Source organism: Filicampus tigris, unplaced genomic scaffold, assembly GCF_054856515.1.
Source record: "Filicampus tigris isolate MCC_2025a unplaced genomic scaffold, RoL_Ftig_1.0 HiC_scaffold_25, whole genome shotgun sequence".
In the NCBI taxonomy this organism is placed as follows: Eukaryota; Metazoa; Chordata; class Actinopteri; order Syngnathiformes; family Syngnathidae; genus Filicampus; species Filicampus tigris.
Window position 1 is genome coordinate 202,056 of NW_028233406.1, and position 27,837 is coordinate 229,892.

General features: G+C 42.1%; 1 protein-coding gene across 3 annotated transcripts; it reads right to left on the bottom strand.

Moving 5' to 3' along the window:
* Positions 1–63: 63 nt before the first annotated feature.
* LOC147126170 (uncharacterized) lies at positions 64–26,898 on the bottom strand. 3 transcript variants are annotated; one of them, XM_086023213.1, is made up of 14 exons: positions 26,807–26,898; positions 26,484–26,598; positions 25,693–25,895; positions 16,335–20,250; positions 13,968–14,118; positions 12,851–13,612; positions 12,371–12,679; positions 12,121–12,276; positions 11,729–11,821; positions 11,413–11,520; positions 11,142–11,234; positions 10,763–10,812; positions 10,298–10,391; positions 64–2,534 (listed from the first exon to the last, which is right to left on the bottom strand). In XM_086023213.1, exons 7-14 carry the CDS (start codon positions 12,467–12,469, stop codon positions 2,394–2,396), a joined length of 834 nt encoding a protein of 277 aa, XP_085879339.1. In that variant the 5' UTR covers positions 12,470–12,679; positions 12,851–13,612; positions 13,968–14,118; positions 16,335–20,250; positions 25,693–25,895; positions 26,484–26,598; positions 26,807–26,898; the 3' UTR covers positions 64–2,393. The 3 variants fall into 3 exon arrangements, with proteins under 3 accessions (XP_085879339.1, XP_085879341.1, XP_085879342.1); XM_086023215.1 differs by lacking the exon at positions 11,142–11,234; XM_086023216.1 differs by lacking the exons at positions 10,298–10,391; positions 10,763–10,812; positions 11,142–11,234.
* Between the last annotated feature and the right edge of the window lie 939 nt (positions 26,899–27,837).

Consider the following 27,837-nt stretch of genomic DNA (forward strand, 5'->3'; position numbering starts at 1 on the left):
TTGGTCACACAATGACAGGTGCAGGCAAGTCACCAGTCGACACATCATGCACATGGTGTCGAATCAAAGCCATTACGGAACAACAAACTGAACTGCACACCAGAATACAATGGGACAGCCGAAACAAAAACATGTGAGGCAATAGACACAAAACGAACATTTAAGATGTCATTTACAACCTACGCAGATCTGTAAAGCATGCTGGGATGCTGATGCCTTCCCAGTGCCGCTACACAGCTGTGAGCTGTCCTCAGCAACCGCAGCGTCCAATACGTAATCCCGCAAATAAGCAGGGGGTCGGTGATGACGCCGAGTCTGTTGTGGTGGACCCCCAGCTAGTGTTGGAGGGGACTGGCGTCCCTCTGTCTGTTCCTCTACCATAGCCTCCCTCTCTGGTGATGCCCGTGGTCATATGGGGCGAGCCGATCACGGTGGAGGATCACCACCCGGTTCCTTTTCATTAGCTGCACCCGATACACCAGATCAGACAGTTTCTCAAGGATGGTGCACGGCCCCACCCAGTGGCTCATGAGCTTGGGAGACAAGGTGCTCCGTCTCTCCGGGCTGTAGACCCAAACTTGTGCACCCACGTCAAAGTCCTCCCCTCTGCAGCGAACGTCATACGCCCTCTTCTGACAACAGCCGGCTTGGCCGAGGGTCTTTCGCACCATGTCATACACCTCCCGGAGTCGGTCCCACAGCTGGCCATAGTAGTCCTAGCTGGCCTCACCCTCCACTCCGGCTCAGGAGGGGGCCCGAACACCAGGTCAACGGGGTCCGAAGCTCTCGTCCAAACAACAGGTCTGCCGGGATGCATCTCGTAGACTCTTGGACCGCCGTCCGGTACGCCCCCAAGACCAGGGTCAAATGCATTGCATTGCTGGCGGCTGGTTAAGATAGGGACGTGGGTGGCCAGAGTGTGGGATGAACCGTTCCACCAAGCCATCACTTTGGGGATACAGTGCCGTGGTGCAGGTCTGCCTGATTCCGAGTCTCTTGCAGATCTCGCCAAAGACCTTGGCCTCAAAGTTCCGTCCCCGGTCACTGTGCTATTCCTCTGGAGCACCAAACCGGCAGAACATCTCATTCACCAAGTGTTCGGCAGTGGTGGTCGCACTTTGGTCAGGCACGGCATAAGCTTCGGGCCATTTAGCGAATTAATCCATTGCCACCAGGATGTAGCGGTTCCCCAGATCCGTTGTTGGAGAGGGGCCCAGGATGTTAACGGCCACACACCGTCCATGGGTACTGCTGTAGGGGGGCATGTGAGCGCTGTGTCGGACCCTTCTGTGGTGTGCAGGTGTCACAACGGTGCACTTGTATCTCCACGAGCTGGCGACACCCTGGCCAATAGAAATGTGAACAATGGCGGAGCAGAGCCTTTGTGACGCTGAAGTGACCAGTTCCAGCCGAGCCATGGACAAACGAAGGCCTTGCGCCCTCAAGTCACATGACACCAGGAGTTAGAGGACGTCGCGGGTGCCGGACGGATTCTTCCACCGGCGGTAGAGGAGCTGGTCGTGGACGACAAGGCCGGTCCACTGCGAGTGGAGTGCCTTAGTCTCTTGGTCAAGCATGGAGATGGCCTCCCATGCTAGTCGTTGGCCGGCTGCCAGCCATCCTCGGACACGGCCGAGGACATGGTCTGCCTCTTGTGCACGTTTTACCTCCACCAGGTCGACTGCCATGTCTGGGACCGCTGCTGGCACTTCGTGATTGGTGATGGCTTGTCGTAGGGCTGCTGCCACCGCGGACACCGCTTCTGCTTCTTCCTGACGTTGGCAGGAATATTTGGCCCTTTTGTGTCTGTCTGTGTAGGGGGCTGGCAATGGTGGCAAAGTCCCGAATGAATTGGTGGTAGTAGGACGCCGGGCCCAGGAAGCTGCACAGCTCGCTGATGTTATCCGGTACCGGACAGTATTTCATGGCTGCTGTCTTTGCTGGGTCGCTGGCCACCCCTGCTGTATTGATAACATGCCCCAAGAATGCCGTCTCTCGCCTGAACAGGTGGCATTTCTTGGGGTGGAGACGAAGCCCAGCTTGTCGGATGGCGCTGAACACCTCCTGCAAGTGCTCCAGCGCACTCGAAAAGTTTGCCGCATGGACCAAGAGATTGTCCAGGTAGACGACACAGCGGGTGTGTGGAATGTCAGCGAGGACGCTTTCCATCAAGTGTTCAAAGGTGCCTGGGGTATTGCATAGTCCAAACCGCCTCACTTTGAACTGCCATAATCCTTGACCCAAGGAAAATACAGTCTTTCACTCCTTCCGTGCCACCCCTCCCAAGTATAACGGCTCAGAAACAGAACTCTTTGGCACTGGGGCTGGGCAGTGGCGTGCAGTACGCCCAGATTCTCCACAGCGGAAGCATCCAGCTGGCCGACTGCGTCCTTCTATTCTCGCTGATCCCTTGCGACATCGTCGCAGCCAGTGTTGAGGTGTGGAGGACACTTGCTGGACGGCATCATCTTCATCCTCGCTGTCCTCCAGCTCCACACCGTCGGTATTGATGGCCAAAATGAACGTTTCACCACCTGAAAATGACAGTTTGGATGCGTGTCGTTAACTTGAAAGGGGTTACGTGTACACTGAAATTGTCATTTTCGTCTTCGGGACGTCTATTATGCAAGATAATGTGTCCATATGCATCTACAGCCTTTGGTTTGGATTTGGTCGCCGTGATTCAAAGTGCGGTACTCCAGCCGTAGGGGCGGACTCCTCGGCCTGGGCTATCCGCCGACAGCGCACCTTGCGCGGGAACATTTTTCAGACGACCCGCCTAAATTCGGCTCTGAGGAAAGAGTTGAAAATTATAATTTTCATCAACTTGAGCCACTCAGGGGATCTTGCCCCAAATATGGTTCTAACGCCCTCGGCTTGGAGACCATTTATTGAATTGTGGCTTAAAACGCCTTGTCCGCGCCGACTCACCGCAGATTCGCTGGAGAGATGTACGACAAACGAGCGAGTCTTTTTCCCCCCCGCATCCTCCGACTTTCTTCTTCTTTTTTTGAGACTAATAAGACTAAGATTTTTTGGAAGCAGCGGATCGCCGATTCCATCAGTCTCGGCCGCACAACAACTCGGACACCGGCGGACCTCCTCGGCTGCTCAACTGCCTTCATCCACCGGGCGACTACACGCAACTATGTCTTCGTGCACCACTTGCACTCATCTCATTGAAAGGCTTTCCCATCTAGAGGGACGTGTCCGTCAGCTAGAGCAGAATAATGCGGTAATCGTAGATATAGCGGACACAACTGTTAGTATGGGTTGTAGCCAACCTGCTAGTCCGGTTAGCATTAGCCCTAAGCGGCCTGCTAATTGCAGTGAGCCTGTTCAGACGCGTAACAGATTCAGCTCGTTAGCTAGTTCCATTCCACCTCGGTCTACTGGCTCCCGCACTTTAATAATAGGTGACTCCATTAGCCGTAACATTAAGCTAAAAAATCCAGCCACCGTAATGTGTATTCCTGGGGCCAGAGCACCCGACATTGAAGCTAATCTTAGGGAGCTGACTCGCAAAAGGACTAGACACCAGCACTGGGCAAGCAACACTAGGTACAGGCATAGTGATACACGTCGAATCCAATGATACTAGGATGAGGCAATCAGAGATCACAAAGAAGAATATAGCTAGGACTTGTGATCTCGCTAAAAAGATGAGTCGGCATCGAGTAATTGTCTCTGGCCCGCCTCCAAACTTCGTTAATTCACATGTTGCGCTCCCTCATAAGAAAGTTGGGGGTGTAGCGCTTATTTATGAATCTGATTTCAAACTTAGCACGCATTCTAGCCTTAAAACATTTGAAGTGCTCACTATGCGATCTATCGCCTCATTACCGTTTTTTCTTGCAGTTATTTACCGTCCCCCCGGCTCGTACGCTGGATTTTTAGATGAGTTCTCTGAGTTTTTGGCTGATTTGGTAACTCATGTAGATAATATAGTGATTATGGGTGACATTAACATTCATATGAATCTCCCGTTGGAACCACTTACAGCGGCGTTTCAGATAATAATTGATAGCTTTGATGTCATGCTGATAATTGATGAAAAGACGCATAAAAATGGTAATACTTTAGATTTGGTATTTACCCGAGGTTTAGCATGCTCAAATGTAATGGTGTTACTGTATACTACTGTTATGTCTGACCATTACTTGATAAAATTTCAAGTGCGGGCTCATTACCTAACAGCTGCCGACCTCCAATAGCTCCTCTCATTCAGCCCATGACTTTATGCAATTCTTTACGCTGAAGATTGAGCGCATTCGGGAAGAGATTAAGGACACGGCTCCTAAAACCCTGTTGAATTCCGCGAAAACTGATGTTAGTAGGGTTATTATGGCTGATAACTGTCTCACAACCCTATCTCTTTTTAATATAGTATCTCTTGAAAGTCTAACAAAATTAGTTGGTGCGGCAAAACAGACAACTTCCTGGTAAACTCATCAAAGAATTGTTTACAACCTTAGGACCCTCCGTCTTAAATATCATTAACTTATCACTCACCTCGGGCACTCTACCAGCAGCCTGTAAAACCGCTGTTATTTGACCTGTGCTTAAGTGGCCAAACCTTGATCCAGAGAACCTCAGTAATTATAGGCCGGTTTCAAGTCTCCCGTTTATTGCGAAAATTCTCGAAAAAGTTGTAGCGCAACAGCTTAGTGACTATAACGCCGCTAATAATCGATTTGAAATTCTTCAGTCAGGATTTAAAGCCGATCACTCTACTGAGACGGCTCTTGCTAAAGTGACTAATGATCTTCTCTTAGCCATGGACTCCGACACTACTACTCTTACTTGAACTTAGTGCTGCTTTTGACACCGTTGATCATAACATACTACTAGAACGCCTAGAAGGATGTGTTGGTATCTCAGGCTCAGCACTTTCTTGGTTTAATTCTTACCTCGCAGAAAGGACGCATCGTGTAATTCATGGCAATGCGACTTCTGAGTTTTGTAAAGTTACATCTGGAGTCACGCAGAGATCCGTACTAGGACCCCTATTGTTTAGCATCTACATGCTTCCGCTTGGTGATATACGTAAATGTAACATTAGTTTTCATTGTTATGCTGACGATACCCAATTATATATGCCGCTCGAGATAACAAACCCGGCTAATTGCTGTAATTTAGAGGCGTGCCTTGCCGAGATTAAACAATGGATGTCTCTCAATTTTTTGCTTTTCAACTCCGATAAAACCGAGATGTTGATTATTGGCCCTGCTCGTCATCGGCACCTATTTATGAACACCACTCTGAGGCTCAATAAATGAACTATTACCCAAAGTGATTCAACAAAAAATCTTGGTGTTATATTTGACCCAACTCTGTCTTTTCAAATGCACACTAAGAACATTACTAGAATTACATTTTTCCATCTCCATAATATTGCTAAAATTCGTCCAATTCTGTTAAATAGTGATGCAGAAATTTTAATCCATGCGTTTGTTACGTCTCGCCTTGATTATTGTAACGTTTTGCTCTCTGGTCTAACCATGTTTAGTATTAAAAGTCTGCAGTTAGTCCAAAATGCTGCAGCAAGACTCCTAAACCTTCGGTCACAAAATGCTGGCCTTTTAGTGATCCCGAGAGCCAAAAAGAAGTTCGCAGGCTCTAGAGCGTTTTCTCTTCGAGCACTGTCAGGGAATTCCACTCGGAAGACCGAGACAAGCCTAATAGAGGACTGTAAAAAGCAACTCAGACCAGCCAAGATTGGCTTTTCTTACGCGCGGGACAGTGAAGGCCACTCAAGGTGGTTTCTCCCCCAGTCTGTCAGCTTCCGTGCCCCCCCATGCTCTTTTTATTCAGTACAAGCAGCATGCATTCAAAGATACAGACACATGACAATAGCGGTACTTCCTCTTATCTGCACTTTGCAACAGTCTGCGGTTAAATGTCTTCTGCTGACAGCTTCCTGTTTGACACTTTGCACGGCACATTTTACTGCATATGGAGACTATGTGGGTAAGGTCAACAAACGGTCACCACAGGACATTCAAGGAAATTAAACTTTTAACTAGATTCATATCTACAAGTGTATCTAAGCAAGAGCTCGGCACTGTGAATCATTGCTGCCAAATCCAAACCACAGGTTGTACATGCATACTTACATGTGTGTCTAGCATAAATAAACCTCTTAAAGCATAAAATGACATTAATTTCAGTTTACCCCTATCAAAATAACTGCACGTGGCCAAACTGTCATTTTCAGGAGCTGAAAAGCTCAAATTGGACATAAAAAACAAAAATCTACTAAATCCAAACAAAAGGTGCTATATTCATATCTACAAGTGTATCTAACATAAATAAATGAGCTGAAATGGAAAATGACATTAATTTCAGTGTACATGTAAACGACTCTGTCAAAAAGCCCAGGAAGAGCACAGGGGACAGCGCAGACACACACGTCGTTTTAAGCCACAAAACAACAAATTGTCTATGAAGTAAGGGCTTTACAACCATATCTGGGGGCGGGCAAGTTCCCCTGAGTGGCTTAAAAATATATGACCAATATGACCAAGAAAGGTGTGCTTTTGGCGGACAGCCAAGGCGGAGGAGTCGGCCCCTACAGTTGGAGCTCGGCACTGCGAATCAATGCTGCCAAATCCAAACCACAGGTTGTAGATGCATATTTACAAGTGTATCTAGCATAAATATACGTGCCGAAGCAGAAAGTGACATTAATTTCACTATACAACTAACGCCTGTCAAGAAAGGCACACGAAGAGCACAGGGGACAGTGCAGACACACACGTCGTTTTAAGGCACAAAACAACAAATTGTCTATGAAGTAAGGACTTTACAACCATATTTGGGGGCGGTCAAGTTCCCCTGAGTGCCTTAAATTGATGAAAATGATTATTTTCAACACTTTTCGCCAAGTCGAAATTCGGCGGGTCACCTGAAAAATATGACCGAGAAAGGTGTGCTTTTGGCGGATAGCCAAGGCGGAGGAGTCGGCCCCTACGGTTGGAGCTCTGCACTGTGAATCACAGCTGCCAAATCCAAACCAAAGGTTGTAGATGCATATTTACAAGTGTATCTAGCAATTATACACGCTCCGAAGCAGAAAGTGACATTCATTTCTGTGTTCACGTAACCAATATCAAATTAACAGCACTTGGCCAAACTGTCACTTTCAGGCGCTGAAACGCTCATTTTGGACATAAAAAACCAAAAGGCTGCCAAATCGAAACCAAAGGCTGTAGATGCATATTTATATGTGTCTCTAGCATAAATACACCTCTGGAAGCAAAAAATGACATTAATTTTAGTGTACACGTAACCCCTATTAAAATAACTGCACGTGGCCAAACTGTCACTTTCAGGTACTGAAACGCTTATTTTGGACATAAAAAAAACAAAAGGCTGCCAAATCAAAACCAAAGGCTGTAGATGCATATTTACACGTGTATCTAGCATAAATACACGCCTAGAAGCAGCAAGTGACATTAATTTTAGTGTACACGTAACCCCTATATAAATAACTGCACGTGGCCAAACTGTCATTTTCAGTCGCTGAAACGCTCATTTTGGACATAAAAAACCAAAAGGCTGCCAAATCCAAACCAAAAGCTATAGATGCATATTTACACGTGTATCTAGCATTAATACACGCCTAGAAGCAGAAAATGACATTAATTTTAGTGTACACGTAACCCCTATCAAAATAACTGCACGTGGCCGAACTGTCATTTTCAGGCGCTGAAACGCTCATTTTGGACATAAGAAAACCAAAAGGCTGCCAAATCAAAACCAAAGGCTGTAGATGCATATTTACACGTGTATCCAGCATAAATAAACCTCTGAAAGCATAAAATGACATTAATTTCAGTTTACACGTAACCCCTATCAAAATAACTGCACGTGGCCAAACTGTCACTTTCAGGCGCTGAAACGCTCATTTTGGACATAAAAAAACAAAAGGCAGCAAAATTCGAACCAAAGGCTGTAGATGCATATTTACAAGTGTATCTAGCATAAATAAACCTCTGAAAGCATAAAATGACATTAATTTCAGTTTACACGTAACCCCTATCAAAATAACTGCACGTGGCCAAACTGTCATTTTCAGGAGATGAAAAGCTCAAATTGGACATAAAAAACAAAAACCTACTAAATCCAAACAAAAGGTGCTATATTCATATCTACAAGTGTATCTAACATAAATAAATGCGCTGAAATGGAAAATGACATTAATTTCAGTGTACATGTAAACGACTCTGTCAAAAAGCCCAGGAAGAGCACAGGGGACAGCGCAGCCACGCACGTCGTTTTAAGCCACAAAACAACAAATTGTCGATGAAGTAAGGGCTTTACAACCATATCTGGGGGCGGGCAAGTTCCCCTGAGTGGCTTAAATTGATGAAAATTGTAATTTTCAACACTTTTCTCAGAGTCGAAATTCGGCGGGTCGCCTGAAAAATATGACCGAGAAAAGTGTGCTTTTGGCGGGTAGCCAAAGCGGAGGAGTCTGCCCCTACGGTTGGAGCACCGCACTGTGAATCACGGCTGCCCAATCCAAACCAAAGGTTGTAGATGCATATTTACAAGTGTATCTAGCATAAATATACGTGCCGAAGCAGAAAGTGACATTAATTTCACTATACAACTAACGCCTGTCAAGAAAGGCACACGAAGAGCACAGGGGACAGCGCAGCCACACACACTCACAGAAATATTTAAGCCTAACTTGTAAGATTTATGTATTTTTATTACATGACAAAATCCCATTTATTTTTTTTAGATAATTTTAACACAAACTTACCAAATAAACCTTATGTGATATATATTCATTAGTGTGATAATGTTTATTTATTTGAAATGCATAATCCTCAATTTTATGTATTTTGTATTAATAAAGTATAATTACTCTAAAATAATAATAATGAGAGTATTTATTTAAAACACATAAAGTATATTGTTTGGATTGCATAATAATCAGGTTACCTATAGAAAACAAATATCATGTATTTGTTTGAAATAGATTTTATTTATGCTTATGTAATAAAACAAATTAATCAAAATGCATCACATTTATGTAATTCTTTTACATTCACTACAATCATAATGATGCATTAGCACAATCAGACCACCTTGTTGATTGAACCATGTTATTAACGTCAAAGCGATCCTTTACTATTTTACAAATTTTCAGCAGTAAAAAGTTAATATCTTGTTTATCATGAATTTGATAACATTATTTTTCATGTACAATTAAGACTAAGCCGTGATTGGTTGTTACCTGAGCCCTCAAGACATGATGTCATTTTTAGTCGAGAGCAAATGGTAAAATGTCTTTTTAAAGGTGTTAATTGTACATGTAAAAAAATGTTATCAAATTTAATATACAGAAAATACGTTTTACTTCTGAAAATTGAAAAAATAGTAAAGTATCCTTTTAAAGCCTCTCAAATATCATCGTCCAAGTATTGAGGCTGTTACAGGACAGAACATATCCTGACGGACCACTTTGAACTCTCTTTGTTAATGCACATACAAAAAACAAAAAAAATATCCATCTTTCTAAAGCATCTCACGCCTCTCCTCTGTAAAAAGTAAAAGGCTTGTGTAATTTTCAGTTGTAAAAAAAAAAAAATTGCATATAAAGCATGACGAGTAGAAAACAAACAAGTTCAATAAAGCTTTCCAATATGTCTGAAACAATCCAGCACAACAGAGCAAAGTGCAAACTATCAGTGCAATAACTTATTAAAGCAACCATAGTAAAATTCAATAAATCTTTCTAAGATGTCTGAAACAATTCAGCTCAACAGAGCAAAGTGCAAACTATCTGCAATAACTTATTTAAAGCAACCATAGTAACAATAACTTTACAACAATAACTATTGACCAAAAATTGTACATCAGTTTCAAACTGCACTTTGAAATGAAATAGTGTCTTTAAAGTGACATTTAGTGAATATTCACAACTAACAAGTATTTCCCTGAGGCATCCAACAAGAACCAGGAGATCATTTCAACTTCTGTCTGCGAAAAACAACCAAGAAAGAAAAATCGGGAACCGGCTGTGTGTGTGCTTATTGCCAACCAAATCACTGGAGCAATTTGATTTTCAGTGCTTGTACTTTTGGAGAAAGGTTTGCTGAGTCCAGGTCCATTATAAGTTTCTGGTACACTTCGAATGTACGCTTAAGGTTTTTTGGATACCTAAAGTTGAGTGCATATATCAGTCCATATAGCATCACGCATGCATGGCTGACACGTTGCAGGTTGTGGAGAACTTCCACACCTTCCAGCACAACACCAACGTCAGCAAAGCGTCCATCACCTGGACCATCAGGACCATAACCCTCTGCCCGGACTGTGTAGATGCCCATGGTCTTCTCCCTGATGTCTGCCTCAGCCTCTCTGGATTCAGTGTCCTGGGATATAAACAGAACAGAACGATGGGCTGGATGTCCCTAATCTTGACCACCAAAATCTAAGCAGCTCATCCTTTGGCCAAGAATATGTTCTATGCAAGTCCACTAGTTGAAACAGGGCATTCTGATAAATACTGAGTTTGTGGAATAAGTGTTAATCCACTCGTTTTTAGCCATCTCTGGGGGGCGGCCATTTTGTCTTCTGTCGACGAAAATGACATCACAACTGCTCACATCGACCAATCACGGCTCAGATTCAGAAAACAGGTCAGCCGTTTTCACCTGTTGGAAACGCCCCCCTACTACTCAATGGATTCTGACCCAACAACAAAAACAATTCATGCTTCCAACTACACCACTTTATGACTTACGTCTTGATATCCGGCTTTGGCTTTACTGACTTCCTCAGATCCTCAGCTGCCTTTTGACAAAGATAAACAATAATTATCCCACTGTTTCTCTCCATGGACAGCAATCTTAAAGATACTGCAAGTTATGCTATTGGAGGAAGAGAGAATTGACATTACCTTTGTGAACTACATTGTAGAAAAATATGGTAATAACCCATTAAGACCAACTTTTTAAAAAAACTGAAAGGAAAAAGACCAAAGGAAAGAGGGAGAAGACAGCAAGTAAGGGACAACAGTGAAAGAGCAAGAGGGAGAAAAAAATGGAGACCAGAGGAGGGGGAGACAAAGTGTGAGAGGGGGAGAGAGCATGAAATGGATTCCAATTAACATGTCCACATACTAGGCATATCTTCAAAGAAGACAAGAAAGCTTCCTTCTGTTTTATGTTCTCACGGCGCTGGAGTTCATAAGCAGACAGTTCATAACATCCATCCTAGGGATAACCCCCCCCCCCACACACACACACACACACACAAACAAACACAGGAGAATCCATCTGTTCAGTACCGGGAATCAAAATGACCTGACATTACCTGAAAAGCATTTCTTACTCAATACTCCAAAAACACATCAATGAAGTAATAAGAACAATGAAGTGTCCGTATCCTCACCCTGTTGTTTGGGCGAGATCTGTTGTTCCTGGCACAGTGGGGGCGTTTAGGTGTCAGGACCCAGCCCACTTTATCCTCAGGCTCTTCTGGACCAAATGGATGTACTTCCTACAAAGTGATAGCACTACCACCAGTTGCCTTGTGGGAATTTCTCATTCGATACAAACAATCCATTGGCCTTAATTATGAACTTAATTATGGTCAAGGTCAATGTGTCCTCGTGTCCATCTCATTCTCATGATAGCCACATGTTATCACAAATCTGGATGAAAATCAGTTACATGTGGCACAAAGGACAGCAGGCTGACATACATACCACATATTCTTTAACCAGTGTGTCCAGGTCTTCGTTGAGGTAGATGCTCAGACACCTCAGCACACAATCACGCCTCACGTTGATGTCTTCATTCTGGGGAAAAAAAAACAAACATTACATGATTCCATGCTTGTCAGTGTCAGAGACAGACTAACAAACTGGTGGTGAGGCAAACCAAGTCACTGACATTTCCATATTGAACACCCCATCATCTTGTTTTACACCACTCAGGTACTGCTCACACAGGTCTAAGATCATTTAGTGAACAACAGTAATTTTGAAAGTGCCAGAAAAATATTTGAAACTTAGAACATATGAGATTCCCCATGCAGCTGAGCCACACAAACCATATGCTTATCAGATTTAAAAATAATAATACATACATAACGTACATTATTTATCTGGGCCATTATGGCGTCACTCGTTCTTCCAGCAGCTCCACCTCTGGCATTAAAAATCCTGATCAGGCCATCAGTCTGACGATCTAGTTCTCCAAAGAATTTAGAGGTGAGAGGTACAGTGGTCAGTCGCATAAACTCCAAGTTTATCTGTGAAAGACAACACGGACAGGAGACCGACATTAGCAGTTTATAAAGAAGGTTATTGATAGACAAAGTTACTACTCTTCAGATTCACACTTACCTCACTGACATCAAAGAGTGCTGGCCATCTCTTTTGGAATTCTGGAATTTCTGGCTCCTTGAGAACCTCCTGCCTTCTGATTGAGAAGGTGTGCTGCATCTTCTTCTTGATTTCAGCCTCATCTTTTTTACTTCTCTCAGTAAAGCCACCCTTTCCACCTCCATACTCTCTTTTGTTTCACCTCTGGGTACATTTGGACAGAAATTAACTTCTGCCTTCCTGGGCTTCTTGATGTTGGCCGCTGGTTTGTCCTGGCCTTTCCTTTTATTCTTAAGAGAGTTGACTGTAACCTCAGGATGTCCAGCTCGGCTGAGAAAAAGAATTTTATTTTTACATTAAATGCAAGTCTATGAATCTGTTTGAATGACTTTAATATCTTGCACCACATTGTGCCGGCACTAATGTGGTATAGCAAAAGACTTAGTGCTTAGGATTGGGACAAAATAGAAACCATTAAATAAAAAAAATAAAAAAACATACCTGAGCTTTGATCTGAAGTTCATCATCTTTATCTTTAAGTAGTGCTTCCAACCACAATAGCCACTGCGAGTGCCTTTCTCCAATAAACATGGGTGGGCCTGTATAAGAGCCTTGGCCACTTCTTCCAACTGTTCATTTTTGGGATATGCTGTATACTTAATGATTTCTTCAGCTAGGCCTTCAAGAATATCAGAACGTGCTTTTGGGGTAAGAGGCAGCAAAGTTCCATGTGCATTGAACTCATTAGATCCGGTGTGGAGCATCATCTCTGCACAGTATGAGAAGCGAGGAATAACAAAGACTTTGGGCCAAGAACAGGACCGGGTCTCAGTCGATGACAAGATGATGGTATCATTGCTGCTTTGGTCATCTGATTCATTTGCTTCATGTGATGAGGTGCTGACCTGGAAGGAGTACCTGAGATTGTGGTGCTGGCAGTAGAAAGAGAATTTGGGATTGTGGGGCTGGCATCTCTTCTAAGTGTATTAGAGCTGGTTGGCTCAGAAGGTATGTACACAACTTTCACAGTAGCTTTATCTTCAAGTTCTGAAGTTGTTAAGAGGTTCATGAACTGATCATCCATTTCTCTGTCTCTGTACTGAAGTCTGAATGGCTCAGTGACTTGGAAGAAAGTCTTTATTTGAAGAGCCAATTCCTCCACGGTGTTTGGTATTCCAGATTCAATGGTGAGTTTTCTTGCATCGTCTTCACTTCCAAAGAGGACTCTGAAAGTTACTCGTCCTGCCATCTTGCTTTGCTAATCTAAGATGGAGACACAAACGGAGTGGACGGATTTTTAGAAATACTGAAGCATACAAGCAGCATGCCGGACAGGATACAGTATTAGCTTATATAACTGATGAGTTAATGAAGACAGAATGTTACTAAAGGGAGAACAGCTGGTAGAGAGGATGGAGTATGATAAATGATAGGTTAAAAAAAATGTTTTATGAGAGTAGAAGGTGAAAGCAAGGAGGAGGGTAGACTTGGAGAGTGAGGAAGGAGTGGAAGCCAAGTAAGGTGACTAGGGAAGAGTCTACCCTCTACTCTCTTCTACCCTTCCCACAAACTTTGTTAGAGGAATTTCTCACAGCACTGTAGTATATGGAAATCATACCTGTGAGTATGATGTGTCTCTTCAGGGTCAACATCCGTCTGGATCCAACTGTGTAGGCCACAAGTGGGTAACAATCTCTTAGCTCCACAAATTGAACAAGAGCAACCTTTCTATCTCGTGACAAGGTCAGCTGAAAGGCTCTGAAATGATCCTGATACCAACAAAAATAAAAACGGACTATGAAGTTCAACTCTTCTCCCACGATGCAAATTTGCAGAATCTCTGCAAATTCAGGCATTCCAGCAGTTGAATTACATACAACCATCATTCCTTTTCTGTAATTGATCCCCTTAGTGGTGACATTCTTTGTGAGATTAACTTGACTAATGTCTGGATATTTCTGTCTGAGAGCAACTACAACCTCCTCATTCAGAACATCAATAGGGACTGTAGAGACATTTGTCACTTCCAGATTTGACGCACTGAGACTAGATGAGTACAAATGATAACTGATTAATTGTTGGTGTTTGGTTGCCAGAGTGAGTGCAATATTCCTGAAATTATTTGTGTGCCGGGCAACTTGTTTAAAAAAACTGTGTTTAGCCTCAAATCTTATTGTCCATACACCCACAAGAGGCCCAAAGCACATAATCAAGTGTGGGTAGTGCTCAAGATAGTGGTGTTTAGGTTTCAGTCTCTCACCTGGGATAAGCTCACTTAGTCTCTGTCTGTGCTCAGACACTTTGATATCAAGGTAGGCAATTGTCTCTTGGGTGTGAACAGGTGCCACAACTAACTCTACGATTTCCTTCAAATCTAGTATCACTTGCCAAGCAAGCTCACTTTCGGGTATAAGGTCTCCTATCAGAAATGGGAGGAAGCGTATAAGGCACCAGTTCTCATGGGCGTTTCCACCTACTGTCTTCCTACTGGAATAGGTGTGTGGTATAAGGTGAGGCCTATTCTTTTTGTCACTCCACTTGAAAGGAAACTTGAGGATACGTGTGTTAAGAGACTCAAGACTAAAATACTTCTTGGAGATCATAATAGTCAAACACAGCGCTAGTTCAAATGGTACAACCCCCTCAAACAAATCGTGTACTTTATCTGGGGGATAGCCTCTGCTGACATGAAAATGGTTAAGATTCTCGGTTAAAGGGCACGCTCTCTTCACTCCAAAGCAACTTGTTTCAGTGGCCCGTGCAGTCTTTATATGTTCTTTATGTATTTCTTTGGTTCGAAGAGAAAAAGCACCTGAATAAACATCAGTTAACTGGATCTCTTCTTTCTGAGCAGTACAAAATCGACAAATATAATGCCCAGAAAAGCTCTCCACAAAACCAGCCAAAGAGTGGGCACCCAAATTGTCAGCAATAACACTGTGCACTGTTCCTCTGACTGGAGTCCCAAGCGTTGAAACAGACACCGTGCTTTTCTAATGTAGCAAGATCATGTAAGAGTGGCTCTAATACTTTTCTATATCCATGTGTTTTTACATCATTACTCTTGCACAAAACTGCTAAATAAATAGAGGTGAGTGCTGAGTGAGAGCCTGGTCCCAAGTTATTAAGAATCCAGCATATGCTACACAACTTGTGCTTTTTCCGTGATGTACCCAAAGGATTACACATTTCAAAGTCATCAATGTATAAGGTTAAACACATTTTTAACTCATCACCTGACAGGAAAGGGTTTTCCTTGAAGTATACACCATCTCTTATGGAGCGATATTGCTGGTTTTCAAGCTGGCTTGTGTTACTGCTCTGTGTTCTGTGGCTATCAATAACTATTCAGCACTTCAGGAGAATCAAGTATCTGCTGCAAAGATCGTAGTAATGGGATATATTGAAAGGACCTTCTTGTGTTTTGATCAAGAACAAACTCTATTGGCTCGACAACCTTAAACACTTCTTTATAGTACGCTTTTCTCTTATAAACTGTTTCAAGGGGGCCACCTTTTCCCAGTGCATTTACCAAAGGATTAGATTTACAAAGTGAATCTGCTAATTCCTTAATAACCAAGCTATCAACCTCTATATTTTTGCTTTTGAAAAAATGGACGAAGACAAAGGATAACAAATCAATTAGGTCATTTGTAAAACAAGCTGCCTTTCAGATTGAGTCTGTTAGTTTAACATCTTCAATGATGTTCCAAAAAAAGGCACTAAAAATCCACCTCCTTTTCAAAGTGCATAATGTACAACAACACCTGAAAAATGTACACTTCCAACCTTGTCCGAGATCAGACATTGTCAGTCTGAGTTTTTTGTATTGTAAATCAAAAAGCTAATGCCTTTAACATGCTTAATCTGAACAATTAAGCAACATATTGTGAACCATTTAAACATTACATGAATTGTGAATTAATATGAACTACATTTGAACTGTGCTACATTTTGATGTGTACATCTTTTAACTTATACTTACAACATCTATGTTGCCACATGGAGGTGAGAAATCTGTGCGTGAGGAGAATGAGAAAAATACTCCAAGAGTTAGGTATCTGGGGGAAAAAGAATAGAAGTTAGAATAAAAGAGGCATCTAACATTTAGTTTTGTAATCAAAGTTTAGATTTAAATATAGTACTCTATAAAGCAGTCATTCAAGTAACACTAGCTAACCCTATTACAGTCCAGATTTTTGACTCAAATTGATTCTTGACTTGTACACTTAGTTAATTACCGTTGAACAGCTCAGTTTTAGTACGGCTATAAATCATTCATGTTCACTATGAGCTAGCGGGCGCCGTATTGTGAAATGGCTAACTTGTTAGCTATGATGCTACCGGGGGGCCGGCGAGATTGTAAAATCGCTATCTTAACTATGATACTATAGTGCCTAGCGGGGGCCGGCGCTCACGCGACGTGACCAAGATAAAACTGCCTAAAATAATGTCAACTGCGAAGATTTGATCATAGATAAATTGATATTGACACGATGTGAAATAAAGCGCATAACTATGACATATTTTGGAGTAATTATACATAGGATGTCTCAGATTACTTACCATCACATGGACGACTGCATATACCCTCATGGGCCTGATGGCGGTAAGTGTAGAGCATCGTTTCCGGTTCCGGTTCTTTCACTTCTCATAACGTCTATGAAAACCAATCACTTAAATTTTAAATAACATAATCGTGTTTGTTTTACAACTTTGATTATTCAAACGATGTTAGTAAGTATTAACTGATTAAATTTAATACATTTGAAAATTGATTCAATTACAGAAATTATAATTAAATGTATGCATTAATTTTAAAAATATCTGTTTTTAAATCATATCTAATAGATGAAAATGCATAAAACTTAACTCTTCCATAAATAATTTCTGTGAGTGCACGTCGTTTTAAGGCACAAAACAACAAATTGTCTATGAAATAAGGACTTTACAACCATATTTGGGGGCGGGCAAGTCCCCTGAGTGGCTTAAATTGATGAAAATTGTCATTTTCAACACTTTTCTCCGAGTCGAAATTCGGCGGGTCGCCTGAAAAATATGACCGAGAAAAGTGTGCTTTTGGTGGATAGCCAAGGCGGAGGAGTCGGCCCCTGCGGTTGGAGCTCCGCACTGCGAATCAATGCTGCCAAATCCAAACCACATGTTGTAGATCCATATTTACAAGTGTATCTAGCATAAATACACGTGCCGAAGCAGAAAGTAACATTCATTTCAGTATACAAGTTACGCCTTTCAAGAAAGGAACACTAAGAGCACAGGGGACAGCGCAGCCACACACGTCGTTTTAAGGCACAAAACAACAAATTGTCTATGAAGTAAGGGCTTTACAACCATATTTGGGGATGGGCAAGTTCCCCTGAGTGGCTTGAGTTGATGAAAATTATCATTTTCAACACTTTTCTCTGACTCGAAATTCGGCGGGTCGCCTGAAAAATATGACCGAGAAAGGAGTGCTTTTGGCGGATAGCCAAGGCGGAGGAGTTGGCCCCTATGGTTGGAGCTCGGCACTGTGAATCACTGCTGCCAAATCCAAATCACAGTTTGTACATGCATATTTACAAGTGTATCTTGCCTAAATATACGTGCCGAAGCAGAAAGTGACATTAATTTCAGTATACAAGTAACACCTGTCAAGAAAAGAACACGAAGAACACAGGGGACAGCGCAGCCACACACGTCGTTTTGAGCCACAAAACAACAAATTGTCGATGAAGTAAGGGCTTTACAACCATATTTGGGGGAGGCGCACGCTCCCCTGAGTGGCTTAAGTATATGAAAATTATCATTTTCAACACTTATCTCCGAGTCGAAATCCGGCGGGGCGCCTGAAAAATATGACCGAGAAAGGTGTGCTTTTGGCGTATAGCCAAGGCGGAGGAGTCGGTCCCTACAGTTGGAGCACCGCACTGTGAATCACGGCTGCCCAATGCAAACCAAAGGTTGTAGATGCATATTTACAAGTGTATCTAGCAGAAATATACGTGCCGAAGCAGAATGTGACATTAATTTCACTATACAAGTAACGCCTGTCAAGAAAGGCACACGAAGAGCACAGGGGACAGCACAGCCACACACGTCGTTTTAAGGCACAAAACAACAAATTGTCTACGAAGTAACGGCTTTACAACCATATTTGGGGGCGGGCAATTTCCCCTGAGTGGCTTAGATTGATGAAAATTATAATTTTCAACACTTTTCTCCGAGTCGAAATTCGGCGGGGCGCCTGAAAAATATGACAGAGAAAGGTGTGCTTTTGGCGAACAGCCAAGGCAGAGCAGTCAGCCCCTACGGTTGGAGCTCCGCACTGTGAATTACAGCTGCCAAATCCAAACCAAAGGTTGTAGATGCATATTTACAAGTGTATCTAGCATAAATATACGTGCCGATGGAAAAATTGACATTCATTCAGTATACAAGTAACGCCTGTCAAGAAAGGCACAAGAAGAGCACAGGGGACAGCGCAGCCACACACGTCGTTTTAAGTCACAAAACAACAAATTGTCTATGAAGTAAGGGCTTTACAACCATATTTGGGGATGGGCAAGTTCCCCTGAGTGGCTTGAGTTGATGAAAATTATCATTTTCAACACTTTTCTCCGACTCGAAATTCGGCGGGTCGCCTGAAAAATATGACCGAGAAAGGAGTGCTTTTGGCGGATAGCCAAGGCGGAGGAGTTGGCCCCTACGGTTGGAGCTCGGCACTGTGAATCACTGCTGCCAAATCCAAATCACAGTTTGTACATGCATATTTACAAGTGTATCTTGCCTAAATATACGTGCCGAAGCAGAAAGTGACATTAATTTCAGTATACAAGTAACGCCTGTCAAGAAAAGAACACGAAGAACACAGGGGACAGCGCAGCCACACACGTCGTTTTAAGCCACAAAACAACAAATTGTCGATGAAGTAACGGCTTTACAACCATATTTGGGGGCGGGCAATTTCCCCTGAGTGGCTTAGATTGATGAAAATTATAATTTTCAACACTTTTCTCCAAGTTGAAATTCGGCGGGCTGCCTGAAAAATATGACCAAGAAAGGTGTGCTTTTGGCGGATAGCCAAGGTGGAGGAGTCGGCCCCTACGGTTGGAGCTCCGCTCTGTGAATCACAGCTGCCAAATCCAAACCAAAGGTTGTAGATGCATATTTACAAGTGTATCTAGCATAAATATACGTGCCGAAGCAGAAAGTGACAATTTCAGTCTACAAGTAACGCCTGTCAAGAAAGGTACACGAAGAGCACAGGGGACAGCGCAGCCACACATGTCGTTTTAAGGCACAAAACAACAAATTGTCTATGAAGTAAGGGCTTTACAACCATATTTGGGGGCGGGCAAGATCCCCTGAGTGGCTTAAGTTGATGAAAATTATAATTTGCAACACTTTTCTTCAAGTAGAAAATCGGCGGGTCGCCTGAAAATTATGACCGAGAAAGGTGTGCTTTTGGCGGATAGCCAAGGCGGAGGAGTTGGCCCCTACGGTTTGAGCTCGGCACTGTGAATCACTGCTGCCAAATCCAAACCACAGGTTTGAAGGGTTTTATTATTAGTTTGTGAAGACATACACATGCATTGCTAGTGAAGGGTTTTATTATTAGTTTGTGAAGATATATAAATGTAAACCATTTATTAATAATTCAAAGTTGTATTACAAATGAGTAGAAGTAGAGCTGTTTCAAGGTTGCAGTATCAGGGGAGTGAATGTATCGGAGGAACACAATGTGTGGGAGGTTTGATGGTACCAGGTGCCGCCAGTGAAAAAAGGGAGACAAAGGCGGGGGCCACAGTTTCTCTGAAGGCCCCGGTCTCTTGAAATGCAGATAACTTGGTGTTTCCAGGAGCTACAACCCAGCGAGTCATGTGCACAAGAAAAGGCGTCATCTGAGACGGCGGTGAAAAGAGAACCAATCAGCATCTGAAGAAATATATTGCAGGTACCATGTAACTAATGAAATGATAGTGGCTAGTGTTTTTGGTGTGTTTAATTTGCATATTGTTTTCTATAACTGTTCGGGGCAACTCGGGTGTGGTGTCGCTCTCTGATGGCCACAGGAGCGCACAGATCTGTATTGAGAGGGAACCGAGCCCCCGATACTGTATTAGCTTTTGCTGTTAGGAATAAAATCTTGGTGATTCGGCTGATTGGTTTTCTGGTCTTCTCTCTTACAGAACGAGCCCGCATAATTGTTAGGTAAGGTGAAGCTAAGGTTAATGTCGGTTCAAATAATAAATATATGGTAAATAATTTGGGGTCAGATAATTAGGGAGTCCACCTGGGGACTCCATCGTTCTGCTGGGGGACTTCAATGCTCACGTGGGCAATGACAGTGAGACCTGGAGAGGTGTGATTGGGAGGAACGGCCCCCCCGATCTGAACCCGAGCGGTGTTCGGTTACTGGACTTCTGTGCTCATCACGGATTGTCCATAACGAACACCCCTCCCCCACCAATCACATACAAGCGTAAAACTCCATACTGTATGTCAATCCAAACAAAACTGTGCTGTATGTTAACATAAGTATGAATAAGTAAACAAATCATACATGGACAGACTGTCGCAACTAAACAGAATAGAACATGAATACCTAAATACATATACACCAATCATAGCAAGCAATAAATGAGACGACATAATTAAATAAAAAATGTATTTAAATAGAGCCCTTTTGTTGGCTTAGGGACACAGTCGTAAAGGTGCTCGGTTCTCTCTTGAGGGACAGGAACAGACGCAAAGTGCAGTGATATAGATTGTTATATATGACTTAAATAAACAAATAGAGTTGGTGGATCTAATATATTCAAGCAAACTACTCCAATCAAATGGGGCTTTATACCTAAAGGCACATCATCCAGTTCCCTTCCTTGGTATAGGGGCATGAAAAAACAGGGATTCTGTGTTTCTTAAGTAATACTTTGAATTGTGAGGATGCAAGTATTGTTTTAAATAATAAGGAAAATTGAAGAAATAGCATTTAATGAGGAGAATGGCCGCGCCCCCTAGCGTTCTGTCCCTGTTCGGGCGGAGTCACGTGAGTAACCGATTCCAAACTCTCCATTGGAAATCATTGTACTTTCATTGCTTATAACTAGGGATTGGAATTTCGACTAATTTGCCCGCCGACTAGTCGCAAATAAAATTTGAGACTAGTCTATAAGCAAGAAAACTTGAAATTTAATACACATTGAATTCAAAGTTTACAATGCAAATGCTTTGTGTATTTAGGGGCTATTTTAGCCCAAACATTCAGGACAGTTTGTTAATTTAAATTCTATTGAAGTAACAACAACTGACTGAATAAAGGTGAACAATTGTAAGAGAAATACATTTCTGATACATTTGTCAATGCAATGCATGACATTTATTATGAATAATGTAATGAGTAATGGTACTGACTCCCAGTCCAGCAGGGTCTCATTTGCCAGCACCATGTTAGCGGCATTATCATGCACACGGGCGACGACTTTATTTTCTAGTGCCCACGTACCCATCACACTCCGCAGGTGAGCAGCCAAGTTTTCAGCTGTGTGTCTTTCCTCCAAGGCACATGTCTGAAGCACACAGCTGCGGAGATGTCCTTCATCCACATATGACACGTTATAGTCATCTAAGATTCGGTGGCTATGGACGTCCATCCGTTTGTAGTTATGGCCACATACAGTAGTTGACCCGCTCAAACGCTCGTAGCATCTCCTCTTTCATTTGGTTATGGTTACTCTCGAGTTGGGGCATGATTGTTTTGCGACTTAGCACCGTGTACTCAGGCTCGATATACAGCATTAATTTTTCGAACCCTTTGCCCTCAACAAAAGAAAGCGGCAGCATATCGCGGGCAGTCATTTCACAAATTAGTTGGGTAATCATTGCTGTGCGGTGAGCATCATAGCACCTGGAACAAACGCTCTCATGCTCGTCTGCCTGGCCCCGCCGCCATGCCCACTGGGCCCGGCTCCGCCATCATCGACCTGTAGGTTCTGCATAAACTCACTTACAACTACTCTACCGGAGCGATGAGAAACCACATCCAAAGGAAACACCTCGATGTGCGAAACGGTGCTGTTTTTTTTTCGTGGTAGCTTCGACATTTTCAGAATTAACTTTTCTTCCCCAAACTTAGTGTCCCCGCCCCCTACTACGTGTACATGTGGGTGTGTGGTGGTGGGGGGGGGGGGGGGGGCAATTTCCCCTACTTGGTGCTCAGCTTGTTGACAGAGGCAGAGGCGTGAGGAACAAGATGTGTGATACTTAATGCAGTGTTTAACCGACCGAAAATACTAAATGTTTAATAAATCGTAGACGGTTAAACAACTAGTCGCGCACATCCCTACTTATGACGTCCAAAAATGGCGATCAATTGGCACCAAAATTTATATGGACATCTCTACTAATTCCCACTTCAACATATCAAAAGGATTAACCTCTCCGTGGCTGATTTATACGAGAATGAGGAATTGTGGAAGTGAGCAGAGCTACATAGATTTAGGCTGGGACCAGCACACAATGCTTCTTTGCTAAAAAAAATAAAAAACCCTGCTTCTTTGCTGATCACGGTTAGGACAGGCGAGGCATTAAACACCAGTCAGATATTTACAGAGACTGAAGTGGAAATGAGACGGACTTGGATGAGGAATGGCCGCATTTTTTCGACCGACAACACGCCGTCCACAATGGAACGTAACAGCCGAAATGGTGCGTTCTAATGCGGCAACACTCGGTTGTGGAGTTGGATGCGCAGCTTCGACACTCCCGGTGTTCCATGAGGTCTTACCTCACTCTGACGCCGCTTCACTCTCGCGGCTGCAAGCGGTGTCGGAAGACCCACGCAACTGCTTGGGAGGCAACCCCGCGACATGACGGCTCATGATCACATCCACACGCTGCACGGACAGTAAGGAGCTAATGTTGTTGTGCTAACGCCTTTTGTTTTAACGGCCTGAAACTATTTGTTGTTATTAGCTGTACCTAACTAACTGAACTAAAGATCCATGCTTGCCTGATCTCCTGCCCGTTGCTAGTCACAGTCTGCCTTCCGAGAGTTGACAAGAGTTTAGCGTCGCTAAATGTCCGAAATATAACCATTCGGGGTTCGTGTGCTCATTCATGCTCTTGTCCGCTTCAGCTTGTGAAAGTGGAGGAGCAATCGCCACGGTGTTATTGATTTTGTGGAGGTGATCATGATGAGGTCACGTTTTATGTCAATAAATCCAAACTATTGTGCAGAACACTTTTATACTTTCATAAGTTGAAGTGGACAAGAGAAGTAATTCGCATTTTGGTGCCGATCGGTCACCGTTTTAGACAACAGAACTGGCAAAGCGAGCAATATTACCACGCTTGGCTCCCTCCCGTGACGTAGACCGCTGAGACCCAAAACATAACATAAGCCACTCCCCATAAGGGGGCGGGGCAATTTGTCGTCAAGCTAATCACAAAAAAAGACCATAAAACACTCCAGAGTCTTTGGGGGAGGAGGGGGCATGTTAGTACTGATGTCATTTTTACATGCAAACCTGTTATATAAGTGCCAATGTTAAGCTCACCCAAGTGTCCCTTTAATTCATTGTGTTGTTGTTGTTGTGTGAGTAGGTGTTCAGTATCAATTGCTTGTGATGATTGTTTCAGTAATTCTACTCCGGTGATTTGCATGTCTGAATCCTCAGAGCTTTGTGTCATTAAATTCATCGTATTGTTGTTGTTGTGAGAGCATGTGTTCTGTAACACTTTGTGTTTGTTTGCGATGGATGTTTTAAATGGGCTAATGCAACTTCTAAAGGGTTAAAGAAATCCTCAAAATCTTCACTATGACATATTGCTCTGAATGGATCCCTGTCATCACCATCATCAATCTGTATTGGGTAAGGTATAACTTCATCTGATATCTGTTTGTGTATGTCATTCATTATCTCTTGTAAATTATCGGGTACAGTAAGTATTCCCACCTACGGACCTCTGTCAAACGGAAATTACCTCACCCGGAAAACAGACGTATGCATTACATTTTCTACTACTATATTACATTAATGATCAATTCCTTACAACGGAAGTTGCGGCATTCGGAACCCATAGCGAAGCCTGCAGTAGCGCAAACTCAAGCAGTCCCCGCTCTATACTACGGAAAAACTTTGACCGCTGCGCCATCATCGGATCAAACGGAAATTTACTCACTCAGAAAAAAACCTATGCATTAAATTTTATACTATTGTATTACATTAACGATCGATTCCTTACAACGAAATTCCGGTACTGTATACGGAACCCGGAACCCATAGCAAAGTCCGCAGTAGCGCAAACTCAAGCAGTTCTCACTCGATACTACTGAAAAACTTTGACCACTCCGCCATCATCGGATCCAAAACAGCGACATAAAAGTTACTTCTTTGGCATGCGTTTTACTGAAATTGCAAAAGATTTATGTATTCATTTATATTTTCGTCTGTAGATCATGGCATCCAAACGAAGACTAACAGTAATGACCGTGGAAGAGAGAGTGAAATGTATCCGATTAAGCGAAGTAAAAAACATCCAGGAGACACTTGGAGTCGGAAAAACTCAAATCTATGAGACTTTTAAAAAGTCCTGATGTAAAGCCACCGTCCAGCAAGGAAGCTATGGAGATTACCAAAAATGCTTTTTTTTAACAAAACTGTATGATACGCAGACAAACATTTTGATACAGTAAAGAATGAAGCCAACAGAACAACTCAAAATAGACTAATTTTTCCCAAGTCTGAGAAAAATCAACACTAAAATACAGTACAGTTTACTTACTGTAGTTAAGTACAGTACTGTACTGCATTGGTGTTACAGTGTTTACAGTATTTTTTCAAAAGTATTTGGACCATGTTTGTTGTACTGTATTATTGTATTTTGTTCATATACCTGTACTTTATAGTGAAGATTTTGTTGAATAAAGATTTGGGCGAAAATGTTTTTTTTTTTTTTTGCATAATATTGCTTGTGTTGTTACACATCTATTTTGTTAACATACTTGCACGTTCATACAGGACATGTACCGTAGTTTTTTTCCCACATAAGGAAATTCTGTTCTCAGTAAATATTGAACAATGCAAATACAATTCCTTACTAGAGAATACTTACTGTATATCAATTTATGAACTACTGCTTGTCTCCATAGCCCTTGTTTCAGAGTTCTCCATGATATGTCTTAGAAATAACAGTGTAAAAAAAAAAAGAAACAAAAAAATGCGTACATGGAACTTAAATCATCGAGAAATCATGCATACATAGAATATTTTAAAAAATCATGCCTCTAGAAAACATGAAAAATACACGTGATATAAAAACAAGATATAGAGCTTTAGCACCTGTTCAGGAGGTAATGAGTTGAATACTGTTTCACCATAATGAGGTTATCTTGTCAGCCAGGGAAATCAGTGCTTTAACAGCTTACAGGGCATCAATCAACATTGCGTGATGTTCTCTTGCATCCTTATCTCACGGTTTGTGAAAGGTCTCAGAATGACAGGCCTCACATGTCTATTATCATCCTCAGCTCTCTGAGGTGATCCTGTAAAAATGAAAAAAAAAAAATCATATCAATATAGGTAAACTGTACTTCACTAAATTAAAATAAACATATTTACATGTAAATGTATCAGTTTTTTAAAACTCTATGAAGTTAAAAGAGACTTGAAGTTGAATATATCAACTTTGTTAAAAATATAAATAAATTAAAACATTTGCTTCAAGGGTTAAATAATATTCCTTCAAATTAAACATAATTAAAAAGTGTTTCAGAAAAACATAACAGGTATTGTTTTAATCTAATGTGTCATCAGCAACAAACAATGTATTCTTAACTACTTTTGATGTGAAGAGGTGCATACATTGGATGTGATTCTAATGGCAACCAGAAGAGGGAGTCATTGAGTTTACAAATCATACTGCGATTCTCATGGCAACCAGAAGATGGAATTTATGGACAAGGCTTTTACAAAGCCATGTCCCACACATACAATTTTCTCCTTTCTTTTTCTGATTCACCCATTTGCCCCATTTCACAACACTTGCTTTTTTCATAACAAATAACTCATATCATTAAACATTGGATTGACAATTTTGTAGAAAAGGCATTCTTGAAAATATATTGACATACCTGAATGTTGAGAAACGTTTTGATCAACGATTGAGGACGTATAGGAATTATCCTCACCATTCTCATCATCATTACTTTGAGTTCCAGGATACCACTGAGATGGAATGTTCGTTTTCTGTAGAAAACAAAATAATAACACATTTTCCAAATTCTTTTTCTGTTACAGAGACTTCTAGAAGATGTTTCTCATGGCAACCAGATGGTGGGTTCATTGTATAGTCTTTTACAGTTCACACACACACTGGCCGTCGGCATACACATACTTTTTTTTTCCTCAAGAAAATGTTTCTCAATGTTTGATTCAAACAAAAAAATGTATTGACCTTGACAGTCAATGGGGGATGAGTTGATCTCCCTTCTCACTTACACTTGTGTGTAAACATCTCTGGTTTGACTAGCTGTAAAAAAAGAAAATAAAACATGTATAAAACTAGTATTATGAATACTTGAAAAAAAATCATTACAAGGGAAAAAAAATATTTTGTGTATACACTTGCGAGAAGCATTGGCTTCATCCATCTGTAGAAATATCAGATCTAAGTATATAAAAAAATGTATTTATTACATACATGACTGTTATTCATGAAGGTAGGTAGGGATAGAAGTATTTTAAAGTATGTACTGACTGTCCATTTTTCTTTTCAGTGGCCTGTTCACTCCCAAGGTCTTTTCGTCTTTCTGTTGGTGCTCAACTGAGATTCTTTTTCTTCTGTGGAAAGACCTCTTGTACCTATTCGTTCAAATAGCTCACACTGTTGTGCCTTTGACTCCTTAATTTTACGACTTGATAGGTACGGGTCATTTTGGAATATTGGGTAGCTTAGGTTCCTCACCCATCCTTACGAGTTAAAAACACCTGTATAGGCCTTTTTTATAATCACATAACGGACATAGTTTTCGGCTTCGGAACGTCTATTTATCCTAATTTTATGCTAATTAAAATTTCACTTGTGTGTATGAAAGCATTTCAGTAGTAAGTGTGAGAGCTATTCCTGAATTACCGGGATGTCCCTAACGGCCTCTCAGATTAGAACCATATTTGGGGGCGGGTAAGGTCCCGAGTGGCTCAAATTGATGAAAATTCCAATTTTCAACAGTTTTCTCCGAGCCAAAATTTAGGCGGGTCGCCCGAAAAATGTGACCGCGCAAGGTGCGCTGTCGGCGGATAGCCCAGGCCAAGGAGTCGGCCCATACGGTTGGAGCGGCGCACTTTGAATCACGGCTACCAAATCCAAAACCAAATGTTTCCACAATCCCTGTCGGTGATTTGTAGATTATCATAATTTGGCTATGCATGTAAACCATGAAGAGGCCCAGACATAGGGTATAAGTACAAAACACGAACCGGAGGACC